This window comes from Camelus dromedarius, chromosome X (assembly GCF_036321535.1).
Source record: "Camelus dromedarius isolate mCamDro1 chromosome X, mCamDro1.pat, whole genome shotgun sequence".
Taxonomy (NCBI): Eukaryota; Metazoa; Chordata; class Mammalia; order Artiodactyla; family Camelidae; genus Camelus; species Camelus dromedarius.
In genome coordinates, this window is record NC_087472.1 from 100055655 (window position 1) to 100072288 (window position 16634).

At 47.0% G+C, this 16634-nt stretch overlaps 1 protein-coding gene across 9 annotated transcripts in view; it reads left to right on the plus strand.

Annotated features, from left to right (window-relative positions):
• SH3KBP1 (SH3 domain containing kinase binding protein 1) overlaps positions 1-16634 on the plus strand; it is a 300059-nt gene that overhangs the window by 241823 nt on the left and 41602 nt on the right. For all 9 annotated transcript variants that reach the window (XM_031445777.2, XM_031445773.2, XM_064483354.1 and 6 more), the window contains 3 exons: positions 6043-6094; positions 8685-8765; positions 11437-11596. In XM_031445777.2, the coding sequence (XP_031301637.1) occupies positions 6043-6094; positions 8685-8765; positions 11437-11596 (293 nt within the window). The remainder of the gene's footprint in view (positions 1-6042; positions 6095-8684; positions 8766-11436; positions 11597-16634) is intronic.

Sequence of the window (16634 nt, forward strand, 5' to 3'; positions counted from 1 at the left end):
ACTGCATTTACTTGGTGCTTTCTGGGAGAGCAAGGAATGAAAAGAAGAGGAGCTAATTGTTCTCACGAAGGGTGTTGCAGGTAGAGCTAGGGGCCCCCTCATGCACTGAGGGAAAGGGGAGCCAAGGGAACTGTATGTTGAGTTCAGCTAAGCCCAAATGATGTTTGCAAGAGTGCTGCCCCCATGGCCTCCGCAACTCACCATTTTCCTCTATTTTCATGCCTGATGGGACTCTTCCCGTCCATTGTCAATCTCCAACACATCATGGTACAGTCAAGTAGGTTCCCCACAGTCTCTGTTACAATTGAGTGCCAACCTTAAGATTGCTCAGCAGGAGTTTTGTAAGTTCCAAACTTTTGCAGGAAAGGACGTCTCTTGCTTCTTTCCCATAATGGCTAATCCACTGTAGCTGAATTTTGTGGTTTAATTCTGACTGCATTCTCTTTACCAAGATCTTAGGAGGCCCCTGACCTTAGCCCCTATCATCTGACAATCCAGTTTATAAAACTGTCCTCAGCCAAAATTTTCTTTGTTCCTAGTTATGTCCTTCAGCCTTTTGAGAACCAATATTCTTTCTAATTTCTGAAGATGCCCAATGAATTCTTTCCCTGTTTTTAGTCTTCCAAAAAGAAAGAAATATGTGCTTATAAGAAGCAGCATTATGAATAAAATTCACCTATGACATTATTTGTCTGTACATTTAATTTTCTGGGTAATTTCACATGCAGAGATGGGGCTCATCAAGACTTTGGTGTTGCCCATGTCTGACCAAATGGCGGAGCCCCCGCTGAGTTGCCCTGAAGTGGCCCAGGTGGCTCTCCTTCTTGCTTCTCTGTTGGTATTTAGAGCCTGTGCTCTCCTGGTTGAGCCCCTCATTCAGTCTACTCTTGCCTAAAGTGCTTCTCTCTCATCACGCCATCTGAACTGTCATCTCTTTGAAGGCTGAGCCCGTGTCCCAGGTTTCTCCTTCATGGGGTCTAACAGTGTGTGTGTCTTAGTCAGTTCAGGCTAGTATAACAAAATGCCGTAGACTAGATGGCTTATAAACAACAGAAATCTATTTCTCACAGTCCTGGAGGCTAGGAAGTCCAAGATTTGGCATCTGGTGAGGACCCACTTCCTGATTCATAGATAGCTGTCTTCTTGCTGTGTCCTATGTGACAGAAGAGATGAGGGAGCTCTCTGGGGTCTCTTTCATAATGGCACTAATCTCATTCACAAGGGCTCCATCCTCATGACCTACTCTCTTCCCAGAGGCCACCCATGGGGGATTAAGTTTCAACGTAAGAATTTTGTGTCCATTCAGTGGACAAACGTTCAGTCCTTAGCAGCATGCTTGATACCCTAGTTGGCACTCAGGAATCCCTTGTCATTTGGTCATTTAATGACAAGGTATAGTTTCTCTCCCTCCTCTCCCTCCTCTCCCTCCCCTCCTACTTTCTGCTCCTTCCTGTAATAGTCTGAAAGAAGAGGAAGAGTCATGGGAGGGGCAAGAGGAAGCCAGATCCCTTGTCAGATTTCTCTTCCCAGACAAAGCGGGGCCCAGATCCATCATCCAGATGTGAGGTCTGGACATGGAGTCAAGGCATCACTTTCAGGGTGGGGTAGATGGAGTGAAGGAGTGAGCTAAGGGGGTGAGTTGAGAGTGTAGGGAAAAACCAAACACCAAAGCCTGGGTGGCTACCCAGTAGGCCGCAGTCTGGAGGGGCCTAGCCAAGAGGGAGACCATGGATGTAAGCCACCAGGCCAGAGGCTAAGGAGAGGAAGCTTGAGAGAGAGCCTGCCAAGAGCAGGTTTTGTGGTAGCTCCTGGGGAATCTCATGGGCTGGGGACTCTGTAGGGTGCAGAGGAGCAAAGCCCCAGATGTACTCTTCAAAGGTCTTGTCAATCCACCCAGGGAAGGAGAGGAAAGGGCAGAGTGGAGGCCTCCATGTGTTGCTAGAGCCATGAGGGCCTTGGTCAGGAACTGTCCATTGGTGTCCACTCTCCAGCCTCAAAGAGAGACACCTCCAGAGAACTTAAATGCCTGGAGTAGGGCTTCCCAGGGCTCAAAATCAAGCTAAAATTTGCTTTGGGGAAATTTACCATAGTCCTCTAACAAAGCGCCTCCCCCCCTGAAGGGTACCCAGCCATTAGGAGTACTCTCCTCTGGTTATTTTCAGCAAATCACATGTCTGGGGCCAGAGATATGAAGGCAAATGGGCTTAAGAGGCCAAGTGGCAAATCAGAATTCCTGCCAGAGAGGACAGTTGAGCCAGTTGACAAGCTCCTTCATTTGGGACTGGCCAGACTTGCTGCACAAAGGGCAGGGTCACTTCTGAAATGCTTCAGCTGGAAGCACAACTTGCCTTCTTGCTGTCTTCACTCCAGAACATCCAGATCTATTTCCTTCCCAGTAATAATGGTACGAAATCTAATCTAGTTAACATAGCCTTTGAAGAATGGTGTTTGCTTCTCTGTCCAAGCCGGATCTACCCACAGGCAGATTCACACGCAGGCACACACAGGCCTGGATGCTCTGCACCTGTGAGGACCGTGGAAGGCATTCTGCTCTCCCAGAAATCAGAAAATGTTGGCCCATTGATTTTGTTATGAACATTTTTATGTTGACTCTTTTTTACTGAATTTCCAGTCTGGACACTGAGAGATGTGAGTCCTGGGCCCATTTTAGCTACCAACTAGCTGTTAACATGGCCCCTCTGGCCTCAGTTTTCTCAGCTTAAAGGGGACCCTTTGATCACTCAGAGCTGTAATGTCCTCTGTTCTTAGCATCAGTCTGTAAATGGAACAGGATGACGCCACCTGAGCTTGAAGCTGGAGTGTTTTATTTTCACTATGGAGGGAGGAGAATAAATAGAACAAGTGCCTCTAAAAAATTCATGACTTAAAATACTTGACTGAGTTGAAAGGATGTTTCTGTCTGTGCACCTTCAGGAGCTGGTTAATGCTGGTTAACTAAATAGAGAAAATGTTGACCTACTGCTTAACCTGGAAAATCAATTACATGTTGTGTTTACGTCTTCTTATTTGAGAATCATGAACTCCCATGATGAATTTTTTTATTGCCACATTTTGCTATAGATTTCCCCAGTCTGCCTGCTTTGTCCTCACTGCCCTATCTTCCTGTGGCATTCAAAGAAAAAAAATCATTGTCAGCTCATGTGAATACTTTATGAATCATTTGCAGGGTGGGGGTGGTCTAGAGCTATAGGGAACCCTGGCCCCGATTTTTGTTCAGAATTATCTTGCAAGACATATCCTCTGGAAAACGTGGCATCATTTCTCATCCAAGGAGGCAGGAAGGCTAAATTTGATGGAACCAGAGGCTGAAATCAGTCAAGGGGGGGAAAAAAAAACCAACAACTGGTAAACCTCCTCTGCTGCTAAGCAAAGCCGGCACCTGGCCAGCGTCGATCAAGCGTGGTGGATGCAAGACAGACAGCTCACAAACTGCTCCTTCCTTTCAAAATTGCCCCACCTGCCTCCGCAGCTGCCAGGCCTCCCAGCACAATGTCACACCTCTGCCTCCTTCCTCTGCCATCCAAGCACACATTTGGCCTGACCCTGGTCTCCAAAGGCTGTCAGCACAGTGCTTCCCATTCCTTCTCTCTCGGTGCCCCTCCACTCTGCCGGTTGCATTTCATGTGTCTGCTACATGCCAAATCTGACACAACATTAAGGATTTTTTTTCTTTAAACAGTAATCTTGGAAAATATGATGACTTGTAATTGTCTTTTTTTATTTGAGGCCCTGTGGTTTGAGGCAAGGTCGCTGGGGGAACGGCCTCAGTAAGTGGAGGTTCATGGGAAATTGGTTAGAAAAGTGTTCCAACAACAGAGAGGAAGGAAGACATCCAGGGGGTGGGCATTGTTGAGGCTTGGCTGGGAAAAATCAGGTCATGGGGTGTTGGCAGTTTCACGCATAAGATATTACTCTGATCCTGAGGTTAAGAAGGGTTAATTGGCAGAGTTTCAATAATAACTTCATTAGGTAAACACACATCCGACCCCAGCCTAACTTATACAAAGACTGAGAAGGGAGGAATCAAAAGGAAGGATCGAGGGAGAGAGCTAGAAGGGACTGGCAGCAGGGGTAAGAGTGGTAAGATCTGTGAGCAGAACAGATCCATCTGGTGGGGGGGCCTGTTCCCATGCAGAGGGGCCCTTGGAGTATCCTTCTTTCTTTCCTTTTTATAATAAAGTTTATACGCATATAGAGAGTACAGAAAAATAATAAGGAAACACACATGTATGCACTCATAATCCTACAAGAGATCAGCACTATAAATTTCTCTCTTCCCAGTCTTTTCCCCTTTCTGTATATATTGTAACATGGTTGAGCTCATACTGTAGCTGCAATTTGATACTTTTTTTCCTTAATGTTAACATACTACAGTTCCCTGTGCTTTTGTAAACTCTCTGTGGTTTATGACTGAGAGATAGTTTGTCTTGCGGACGCCATCTGGCAGGAGGGACCCTTCGCAGTGGTTAAGAGCATGCCTGCGGGTCAGATAGCCCTGGGCTGGATTCTCAGCCCCCTGCCCCATTTAATGGTGACCTGGGGAATGACTTCATCTCTCGAAGCCTCAATTATTTCATCTGCAAAATGGGCCTAATAATATCACTCCTTATAGAGTTGTCACGAGGACTGAACAAGGCAGTGCTTACTGATTTCCTCTGTTTGTGAAATCTCCTCCTCCTAAGAGGGAGGTAATATTATCTCCATTTTACAGTCAGGAAGATTCATCTAGGTGAGGTCACCTGCCCAGTGTCCATGGCTAAAAATGGAAAGAGCCACAATGTGTAATAACAGTCACGTCTTAAAGCCCCACCTCTTACCCACCATGCTGTAGTTTTACTTGGGGTCACTTGGCCAAATCACCCAGCTAGTAAAGAGCAAAGCTGAGATGTCATCGAATGCAGAGCCTACATGCTGTGCTACTTCCTGAGAAGGTTCTTTGTGGGTCTCATATTCTCTGGGTCTTACTGCAAACCATTTCTTCCTGTGCCCTGGTAATGTATCAGGCACAGGGAGGCACTGGTAGGTGGGGCCAAGGATGACCGGGTGCTTTCTCTGGTCCCCACAGCAGTGTCACAGCAGTACATTCTCTGTGCAGAGGAGAGTCCATGGAGCTTTTTTAAAGTCACAAGTATATGATACCCAGAGAGGGTCTGAAGTGTCAGCAGTGACATGGATCATATGCGCAAACCGTCCCCGTTTCCATCTTTCCTTAATGATCTAGGTGATGAGATGATTCTCCCCTTGCCTTTGGCTCCCTTCTCCCCTGTCCAAGAATGGTGTCCAAGAATTGTGCCCTGGCTGGACTCTCAGCCCCAGGACATTTGCCAAGTCCAGCTTGACTGTCTCCTTTCTACAGCCAATCCTGGGTGAGCAAGGAGATGCCATTGATTGCACTGCTGCCTCGTCACCTCCAGAGTGATAGGATGAGAGAGAAAAACAAATAGTGGCTGATATGCAAAGAAACTCCATTTTGTTCTCCAGGGTACAGCTGGTCTGTGGGGGACTTTGCAAGGGACCTACTAGCCTTGGGTTGAAAAGGGGCAGAAGGCTTCGCACCCTACCCAGGTGCAGGGGCCCCCCAGCCTGCATTTTGTTGCAGGTCCCACATCCAGAGCAGATCTAATTTAGAGCCATCCCAGCGACTCTTTCTGAATTGCTTGGTTATTCAGCAGATTAAATCTTAATTGCAAATGCGACTTCAGTGTAGGAGTACCATTGTGCTTGCTGGTTGCAGGCCATTTTTTGCTGAGCCGTGCTTTTCCAGAAGGCTGTTACAAATTTAGAAAGGGGGAAATGGTATTTCATTTGTCCATCAGAGCTTTGTTTTGCAGCCTGAATTTATTTTAGTGTTTGTTTAAAGGTGCCAAAACCTGACATCCCTGGAGAGAGAATTGCTCAATTTTTTTGGAGAGCTTCTCTGGACTGTCCAAACTACATCTAGAAAACACTGTCTGTGGTCCTTATGTGAGCGGCCGGGCTTGCCAACAATCTCATGTAGTATCACTTTGATTAATTTTTCAGAGACCCAAGAAGCCACCTCCTCCATCCGCTCCAGTCATCAAGCAAGGGGCAGGTAATATACCTTTCAGTTCTGTCAACACGATGTTTGTCTTTCTCTCTGTGTATATTTATAGCATCCTTGGTAGAACTCAGGAGTCTTAGAGTCACATGCCACAGATGACCAGATTGGAAAGTAAGGATTTGGTCTCAGCAGGCAGGTTTTAAATATACTACTGTTTTCCCTAAAAAATAAACATATCATTAAAATGTATCCCAGATATACAGGGGTAAAAATCTGGCCTCCCAAAGACTTTGTGTTTGAATAAACCAGTTTTGTTTGCTTTGTTTTTCTTTTTTTAATAAACCACTTTTGAAGAGAGAAGAATGAATTGTCTCCTTTGCCGGTGCCTGTCGGTGGAGGGTCAGCCTAAGGGGAGCTGCCTCCCACAGTCACAGCGGCGCTGTGCATGGAGAGCTGCGCTCAATTTTCAGTTTCTGTCCCGTGTGGTTAACCAAAATTTGTACTTACTTTGCTTACCCCAGACCCCCCAAAAATGTTTTTCTAGCAATACTTTCCCTCATGATTCTTTTCTAATCTGGAAAGGAGTCCAGTTAATTCACTTTTTCTGTGTGGTTCAAATGTCAAGGTTGAATAATAGAGGAAGACTTGATGTTGTTGGATACTTGGTAATCCTTTGCACCCTGGACTCTCAGACATAAAGATCAGTATTTGTAGTTCCCAATAGAGCTCCTCTTTATAATTGTTAAAAACTAATTATAGGGAGAACTTCCTTCATGAATAACTAGTTAAGTGGCATTTTGAAAAATTAACAACTAGAACTGAAGAAGACTGGGGGTATTTTTAGTTCTGTATGTTCATAATTATATTTCTATAGCATTTAAAGTATGAATACATTTCCGGATTGGTTTATTCAACAGATTTATTAGGAATGATTTTTTTTTCCATTCTTTTGGCCCACGAAGTTAGGGGAAAAAGTCAGCTGGACCCCACATTCTTTTCCCATTCCCTTCAGCGGAGTTGAGCATTACAGAGATTAAGCCCTGAAAAGGGATGTTAATTACATCTCCTGCTCAGCCCCCGCCCTCGTTTGTGTCGAGCAGTTTAATTTTGCCACCTAGTGGTTCTGGCTGGATAAATATGTCATTGTGCTGAAATGAAAGCAGACTATTGATCTGTTTTTTCCTGAAGACCCTGTTCCTTGAAGCCTTGGTGACAGGTTAGAGACCAAGGAGATGAGTTAAGTGGTCCACACTCAAGTAGCCTAGAATGTGACTAGGGTTGGATTCTTCATGGTAGGAAGACTGTTCATTTCACCTGTGTCTCTAGGAGTGATACTGAACTTCTTCTCATCAGGAGACTAGATTGTAGCATGGTAGGCAAATTCTTATCCTTTTAAAACAGTTTTACCAAAGGTTATTCTGGATCTCTGTAGGGCAAAGCAAGATGGTATTTAACCTTCCTAGATTACTACTCACTTGCTCATTTATCCTGCTGCATGATCCTGGGAACTACTTTGTGGCAGGGAGATAAATACACTCATTTCCCCTGTCATCACCTTTCCTCAAGTTTGATTATTTGGCCCAAAACAATTAGATATGGAATTGACAGAAATCACGTACAGTGTTTAATTTATAGTGAGTCATTAAGGAGATTTATGTAAAGTGTGTTCAAGAGAGTTTATTTTAAGTTCTTTTGGCTTCTGATAATACGTAATTAAGAGTTACTTACCACGCATCCATCCATAGGTTTGATCATGTAAGGAGTTTGTCAAGCACTCACCCAAGTCCATAAATCAGGGGAACACTTGTGATGGGTTTCATGCTTTATCTATTTTCCAAGTGCTCTACCGTGCCTGAGGCCACTGACACTGATGAAGACCCCACTTGAGGGAGCAGCTACAGTCCATGTGCATAAAAAGGAAGTGTTAATTGGTACATATGGGAAAATGTAATACTTGAGGGATTCAGATGCAGACTGAAAAGACCTAGGGAAAACCACCGTATCTTCTCTGCACATCCCTCCACTTAAAAATATGTTTAAGTGGTACAAACTGCCAGCTGTAAAATAAATAAGTCACAGGGATGTAATGTACAGCACTAGGAATATACCCAGTGATATTTTAATAACTTTTTATGCTATGTAATGTGTAAAAATATTGAATCACTATGCTGTACACCTGAAACTAATACAATATTGTAAGTCAACTATAATCCAGTTTTAAAAAATACATGTTCTGGTTAATTTTGCTACATAACAAACCAGTCCAAATTTGGTAGCGTGAAAAAGCAATCTTCTTATGCCCATGGATTTGCTTATTTATATACATTCCCCACCCACACCAAGTGATTTCCTGTGACTACTTTGATGCCTAAGAAAGTCAGATTTAAATACCAAGAAATATTAGTGGTTTTCTTATAAATAAAGGACGTATAGGCAAGCAACTTAATGACATATGCCAGCAATGGCTTCTGCTCTGTTTCTAAGCAGCTTGTGTTTGCCAGATAACACTAGCACTCAGCTTAGGAAAAAAAAAAAAACTATTGACTTTGCCATACCTGATAAATATTTAAAATGCTAGTATGTCTAATAAATGGATGGGAGGAACACTTCCTAATGGTTGTTATCCTTCCCCCCGCCCCAGGTACCACTGAAAGAAAACATGAAATTAAAAAGATACCTCCTGAAAGACCAGAAACGCTTCCAAACAGAACAGAAGAGAAAGGTATGAAATCAAGTCTTCGCTGACACTTACGGAACAGCAGGAGACAAAGCTGTCTGTTACAGGGCTCATCCGGATTACCCACAGAATTTGCTTTTTCTTTGGAATATGAAGATTATGGTTTTGTTTTGATTGCTTTTTAATTTCCTGTTTCCAAGGCAATAAGAGAGAGAGTTATGTGGTGCTTCTTTGGGCCAGAATTTCTCATCAAATGAAAAACAACCAGCCCAGTCACAAAACACCTTGGGGCTCTTCCATCCCAATCTTCCTGCATCATTGTCGTCCCCACACTAGCAGCATCCCGAAGTCGGGATGCCAGCTGTAAGTTCCTAGAGGGCCCAGATGTATCTGCTGTGGTTTCCATCCGGCTTGGTGCCCCAGGTGCTCATTAACTGGTGATGGGTGGATGTGGCTTAGAGAAATTCCCATCCAGACAAATGAAAACGGTCAGTCTCTGCTGGGTCTTGGACTCTGGCTACTATATTACAGAGACATGTCCTTGGTCAGGAATGTTGAGGGAGGGGTGGCATGGCAAAACTGGGAGAAGCAGCCCAGTGCCCACAGTTCCCTTAAGGGGGTCAAAGATGTCATCTTCAAGGAAGTACCTTAACCTGTATCACACAGTCAGTTTTATGAATGCGTTTGACTCCCACGGTCTGAGTGTTCCTCCCAAAGAAATCTGTATGCTGTGAGAGGACTTGTTTTATTAGGTGTCTAAGGTTTGATTGATCACACATTTTATGGTAAAACTGTGATGTTATTATTATGAACAGGAGGCAGAGCAAATTCCATTTTAAAAAGCAGTTATTTGTGAGTCACAAGAGAAATGCTGAATTAATTAATGAAATTCTTTGGAGGTGCTCCTAGGTGGCCTCATGAAATTTTAGTGTGAAATTTAATATTTTATATCAGCCTGCCAAAAGTTTGACCAACATGGTGAGTTCTTAAGAAATTGTACTTCTGTCTCTCACAGTGAACAGTTAAACCTTGAGTTGTGGCACCTCATTGTCAAGGCCAGGTCTATGTCACAGACCACTGAGAAAAGAGCTCTAAGTGTGTACTGTACAAATAGTTCTTTGGTAAAAGTATGCGTCATGACATAACCAAACAGTGCCCCTGTCCTCACAGAGGACACCTGGCTGGTTTTTGGCTCCTAGCCAGGCTCTGTGCTGAGGACACTGCCTGCTCTGCTCCGTGCTGACTAGCATATGGACTCAGCTTACGTGTGAACAACCACCCCAGTTGGCTGGCCAAGTGGCTGCACGCTTCTGATTCTTTCCCCTCCCATGATGCCTTGTTCTGCACCACAGTGGGTCAGGAAGGCAGAAGCCTGGGCAAAAGCACCAGGGAAACCAGTGAACCCACCCCACCTTGAGAATTGGCCTCCCTAGTAGGTGGGCACAAACCCGCTCTCCCATTCATTCTGCCAGCTGCTAGAGCTCCCGTCCCATCCCAGCCGTAGGAATCTCCCCTTCTTTGTATTTCAGCCGGGCCCTTCCTCCTCTGGCCCCTTCTCTGGTCCTTGTGGACCAGTAGAAGACTTCCCAGCATTCCTGGATGGAGCAACTTCCCCTGCTGGAAGATTGTGGGGGAGGAACACAGTGATATCTGTATAATCCCTGATAGACTTCTTGAAGCTTTGCCAATCGGCCTGGTCACCCAGACAACATGAGTTTGTGTTTGCAAGGAAAATGTGTTCAGAGTCCCACCTTCCCAGTGAACACAGGAAAGCTGCCCGTCTTGCAGTAGGTGACTCTCTGAAGTTCTGTCCTTAGAAAGAAGCACATGGATCTGTGCTTTTTATACCACATGCAGAGCAAGGCTAATTGGGGACAGAAACCATGAAGCTGCCACCAAATGCTGCTCAGTTTGGCCACCAGATCTGGCTTTAACTTCATTCAAATAGCTCTTACTCCAAAACCACTTGGAAACCAAATACCTGTGAATTTCCAGTTTACCTTCCAAGGTTAAACTGTGCACAGAAGACTCCAGAACTAGTTGTTATTCCCTGAAATGCTCCCGCTCTTGTGAAGCTAACGGTGCTTTACTCAGGCCAACCTGGGACAAGTCAGGCCTCTTTCCTCCCTACACCCAGCAGGTCCCAAGGGTCACTGACCAAACCCATCAGCCATGGACGGAGCGCTTGCTCTGTGCGGGGCACCACGCAGGTTCTAGGGAAATGACCAAACGTGGGCCCTACTCTTGGGGGCTGACAGCCTGCAGACCATGCCAAGCATGCAGATGCCCAGAAAGTCCTCGAGTGGAGCCTGTTTATAAAGAGCTGTCCTTTGCGGCTCAGGAGAAGAAGTAGGAAAGTCCACCTCTGAGGGTGGCTCCAGCTGTTGAGAAGGGAACATGACGGTGTCATGTTTCAGCCAGGCCTGGTGAGTAGGCCTGATGAAGTGTGAGTAGGAGTTTTCCAAGGTTGGCCAGTGGCCGGAAGGGCCCTCAGGCAGAGGGACCAGCCTGAACACGGGCGCACAGTGGGCTGCGGCTCCGTAGGGCTTCCTAACCTGACAGAGAAGAGATGACGCTCTTCACCGCCCATCCTCACCCTGGCAGGTGGCATCAGGGTTTTTTTTTTAAGCGGGGAACAAGCAGTCTTCACTGTGGTACTGTCACTTACACTAGATCTACCTGTCTTCTTTATGCTTCTTTGAACAATGACTTAAAGAAAGACCAGAGAGAGAGCCAAAACTGGATTTGCAGAAGCCTTCTGTTCCTGCCATCCCGCCTAAAAAGCCGCGGCCACCCAAGACCAACTCTCTCAGCAGACCAGGCGCGCTGCCCCCGAGGAGGCCAGAACGACCGGTGGGTCCCCTGACCCACACCAGGTACTGCTCCACTCTTGATGCTGAGGGCAGGGGTGGGGTGAGGCAGGGCAGCGATGGGACACAGGACTCCAGCCACTTGGGTCCTTGTTCCTGTGCTCAGGCAAAAGTGGGTGCGAGGCTGGGAGGTGCAGCGTGGGTTTCAGGATTAGCAGATGAGAAGCCAGGTCCCAGCACCTAGGCCCTTCTCACCCATGCGGATTTCCCCCGTGTTTCCTTAGAGCAAGGCCAGCTGCCATTCAGACTGGAAGTGCAGAGGGCATGCCCGCCTGCATCCCTGGATGTCCTGCTGGTCTCGGGTTTGTGCGTCTCACTGGCAGCTCCGTCCCCTGACCCTCTCCCTACTCTAGGGTGCCTCCCTCCATACTCCCAGGCTCCCCTGCCCCTGCCTGCACAGCCCTGTGTGAAATCCAGAGCCCATCTGGCAAATATCATCTTATCATGGCTCTGAACTATGAGACCCTCAACGGCCAGGGGCATGCTTTGTACAAGCACGAGTGCCGAGATGGGCCTGACAAAAACTCAAATTCTTTCACTAGGTGGCTGGACACATGCATTAGGAATGGACTCAGACATTGTGCCTTCCAGAACTGAGATGCATATCACAAAGTGTTGCCTTCTCTCGACAAGTCCATTGCTAGAACTTTCTACATTACGTGTATATTATATGAGTTGATGTAATATATACCAGAGCAAGGTGATGGTCTAGAGGTCTTTACATGGACCTGTCAACACACACTCACCGGATTTTTGTTCTCTTGAGCTAAGTCTGAGTGGTGAGAATCTCTTGGGGCTTCAGAGCCCTCATTGTTGGAGTCAGGCAGGCTTCCGGGCTCCCGTCTCACCCCACCTCATAGGAGGAGGGAGAGCCTCAGCCGTCCTGCCACCTGACCTCACCTCCCCCATCTGTAGGCTGAGGATGATCATGGAATGTGTCTGAAAGGATGGGAAGGATATAATTCCCAAGTAGGTAGCCCCATGCTTGCAAATCAACTTTACTTTTATTGTCATTTGTATTATTGTGAATCAAACTGGGTATACTGGAGTAAAACAAAAATAGCTCATTTACTTTTCAGAAAAAAAATTTAAGTTGTGGTAAAGTACAGGGTAAAATTTACCATCATAACCATTCGTAAGTTTACAGTTCAGTGACTTGAAATACGTTCACACTGTTGTGCCACTATCACCGCCGTCCATCCACAGAACTCTTCATTTGGCAAAACAAGAACTCTGCATCCCTTAAGCAGTAACTCCCTCTTCCACCTTCTCCCAGCCCCTGGCAACCACCTTTCTGCTTTCTGTCTCTAGGAAGTTGACTGCTCTCCATGCCTCATGTCAGTGCAGTCATATACTATTTGTGACTGGTTTATTTCACTTAGCCTGATGTCCCCAAGGTTCGTCCATGTCGGAGCATGATTCATTTCCTCTTAATACTAACTACTACTCCAACAACACCCACCTACCCAAATCTAGCGGCAGGCAGTCGTGTGAGTGGTTGTGAGATGTTCGAATCTCAGCCAGCCGTGCTGGACGCACATGAGCCTGCGTGCGGAAGGCCGGCTGCCCGGCCAAGCACACAGCCGCCGTCATCTCAGATGTGTGGGAGCCCACTGGAGGAGCGGCTGGCTTACCTGGGTCGTTCTGCAGATATCTCCCCAGGTCCAATCAAATGACGGCCCCCAGAGACACTGATGGGACCAGGGCCACTGTTGAGTTGGTTGGGCTCCTACAGGTTGTGACTTCTGCTGCTGACTGGCATGTGCACGATGGGGCCACTTGATAGCCCAAATGACATTAGCAAGGGCCACCCCAGTAGCATAGTTGGCCCAGAAGCTCTCTCTTTAGAAGGAAAAGGTTATATCAACCTAGGTGCTTCAGAAGAAAATACGAGCTCCACACGCAGGGAGAACGGAGCAGCAGAGGGCGCGCGTCACCTGGTGGCGGGTGAAAGGAGCACTGAAACCGCGCTCTGCCGAGTGCTTATAGTCTTCCAGGGGCCGCAGTCACGTCGGTGAAGTCAACAACAATTTCCAGAATATTTCTGCTGCTCTCTCTAATAATATGATCTGAAGAGAAGTGCAATTCCAATGGCTTCTTCACCTTCGAAGGTTACTCTCAACTGTCTCGTTATGAGATAGGTGCAGGCTTTGCGAGCCATCGATTAGCCCTGCACCGACGCAGGGAGCGAATGGTAACGGCCGACCCTCTGGGTTCACAGAGGCCCCGTTTACCTCCCGCCTCTGCCTAGCTCTTCCCTGCCTCCGGCTCACCCAACATCCAGTTGTCTATTTGAAGTCCGAGCCACCGAGAAAGATGCACAGGAAATGTTCATACAGAAGCCAGTGGGAAGCGTAGCTGTTCTTCACATTGTGTGTGACATCTGAGCAGCCTGGGAGAGGCCCCCGACCTCCCACTCTGCCTGCGGCTGCCCCACCTCCAAGGCACTGGTTTACAGAAAGGAGAGAGCAGAGGAAAGCCCCACGCTTCCTTCCTGACGATCCTAGAAAGTGCCAGACCTGGGCAAGGCTGGGAGCGCTTGGGAAGCAGCAACCTTCTCTGGCCGTTTGCTCAGCCAGTTGAAAGGAGGACAGTGCTCGCTCCAACTCAGTGGTTCTCCAACCTGCGGGTGCATCAGAGTCACCCGGAGAATTTGTTTGCGCACCTTGCTGGGCCCCGCCCCCAGGGTTGCTGATTCCGTTGGTCTAGGATTTACATCTCTAATAAGCTTTCAGGTGATGGCGCAACGGCTGGCCTCCATCCATGTTGTGGGAACCCCAGGTCTGGATTCTCCTGGGTTTGCAATAGTGCCTCCCTCCTTCCCTGGCTGCCTCTTGTACACCTGTTCATGCTCCCTGACTTCAGAGCCCAGTTAGCATGCCCCTCTTCTGGAAGCCTTTTCTTACCACTCACGATTGCTCTCTCCTCCAAATGCCTGACACCCCATGTTTAGCCTGGTGCAGGGCCCCAGGCTTTGCCACTTGGGTTGCTCACACCCCCGGACTCCTTTACCAGATTTAAAGCAGATCAGGAGTGTGTTTTGTCATCTCCACATGCTTTATGGGGTTGAGCATATGGTAGTGGCTCATTTAATACACTTGTTGAATGCCATGGTTCCTCAAAGGCGGGGAGGTGTCAGGGCTTACATTTTGTTCACTTTTGCTCTGCTGTCATCCTTCCCAGCCCCTGTACAAGCTCTGTAGTGTGTGTGTCTTATGTTCTAAGTCACCTAGTGTGCCATAGATTTCAACATGAAACAACTTAAGATCAAAGAAAGACTTACTGTTTCTTAGTATCTCGTGCCCTTCATAATTTTTGCTGAGCAGTTACATTGAACAACCAACCCATATATTGGTTTATGAACTTGTTTCATTCTGTCAAATTAGTTGAGGTAGGAATGTTAACGTCGGTCACACAGTTTTGTGTCACTGGTGCCCTGGAGAAGGGGTATTGTCTGCTGTGCCAACCCAAATCGTCACCAGGATTTACCTGACTGGATGGGTAGATGGACGGATGGTTGAACACATGGACACACAGTCACTGTTTGCTATTCTTGTTGGGAACAAGGCATTGCCGCTCCAGCTGCAGTGTCTGGGCTCAAACTTCCTCTCGCCAGCCAGAAAGCTCGCTGCCAAGTGTGGCTTCCAGAAGAGATCCATTTCTTTCTATTTAAACAGGAGCTAGCATCTTTTAGAAAAAGGGATACAGAAGTTTAGGAAGAGAGGAGTCATTTTTAGATGAGTTTATTTAACAAAAATGGATTGAGGGACTACTGTGTACCAGGCACTGTTCTGGATCTTAGTAACGGTGGGGCTCAGTCACTGCAGATCACGGCCTTCAGGAATCGCGCTCATGTCTACGGGCACTAGACCACCGGTGTGATTTTGTGTCCATCTCAGCAAGCAGCGGTCATTAACACACTTACTTCCAGACAGTAAATAGGGGTAGAATTTTAACAGGAAAAAAAGACTTTAAAAAAATTAATACAGAGTCAATTGAAAAACTGAATGATGATAGGAGATTCCTCTGGGTCAGAAGTGCCTCTTCTGTTTGAAATTCCATGCCTTGAGGCTGCGTCAGTTACCATCTCACAGTGTGAAGACAGGGTTGGCCCATCTCATCCAGCCCATGACATAACTAAGGTAGTTGTGGTACAAAGAGCATTCTGTGTGCCCCTGTCTTCACACTTGAGAAGGTGGAGTTTCAAAAGTATAGAGCTTACTCATTTGTTTTGATATTTGATCATAACAGAAAAATCCAAGGAAAAGCTGAAGAGAAGGAGGTTGTCCTGAGCTCTAGCGATTTGCCTGCAGTGGGAGGCAGCGAGCCAGAAACCTGAGGGGCAGAACAGGTGTGTGCCTTCAAAAGAAAATAAACCCAACAGGGAAAGAGGTAGAAGCAGGCTGGTTAGACCAGAAAAGGTTTGTTAATTCTCCCAAACCCAGACACCCCAAGTTGTAATAATTTTTTGTTTTATTCACAAAGAGCAGGCAAGCTGGGAGCAGGACCTCTGGTCCCAGTTGCGAGGGAGCTGTGCCCATTGTCGGCCATAGCACAAAGCAGCCAGTGCTCTCTGAGTGGAGGGGCAGGTGACTGGCAGGGTGGGGATGGGTGGGGCTGGTGGTGGGGGGTGGTGGGGAGTTGAGTGATAGAGGGTCTGAGATGGAGGAGAAGGAAGTGAAGCTAAAAGAAGTAAGAGGAGGTGAAGTGAGCAAGGCTGGAGTGGGAGCAGGAAGTGGGAGAAGTCAATGGCCAGAAATACGGGAGATACTGGTCAAAAGGGGAAGGATGGTGCCCACAATTTCAGATGCAGAATAGGTCTGAAGATGCACGTATCCACAGAGGGAGGGGCCCTGAATGTGGGTGACTGAGGATGGATGAAGGTCATGACAGCTGAAGGGACCGGGGACAGGAAGGGCTGACACTGGGGATGGATCACCCATGTGGCTGTCATAAGCTCAGGAAGATGGCAAGAGCTGAAGTGATGTGAGGCTGATGTTCTAGAGCCCATATCCACCCAGGTGGATGTCAGTGTGTTCTGGGA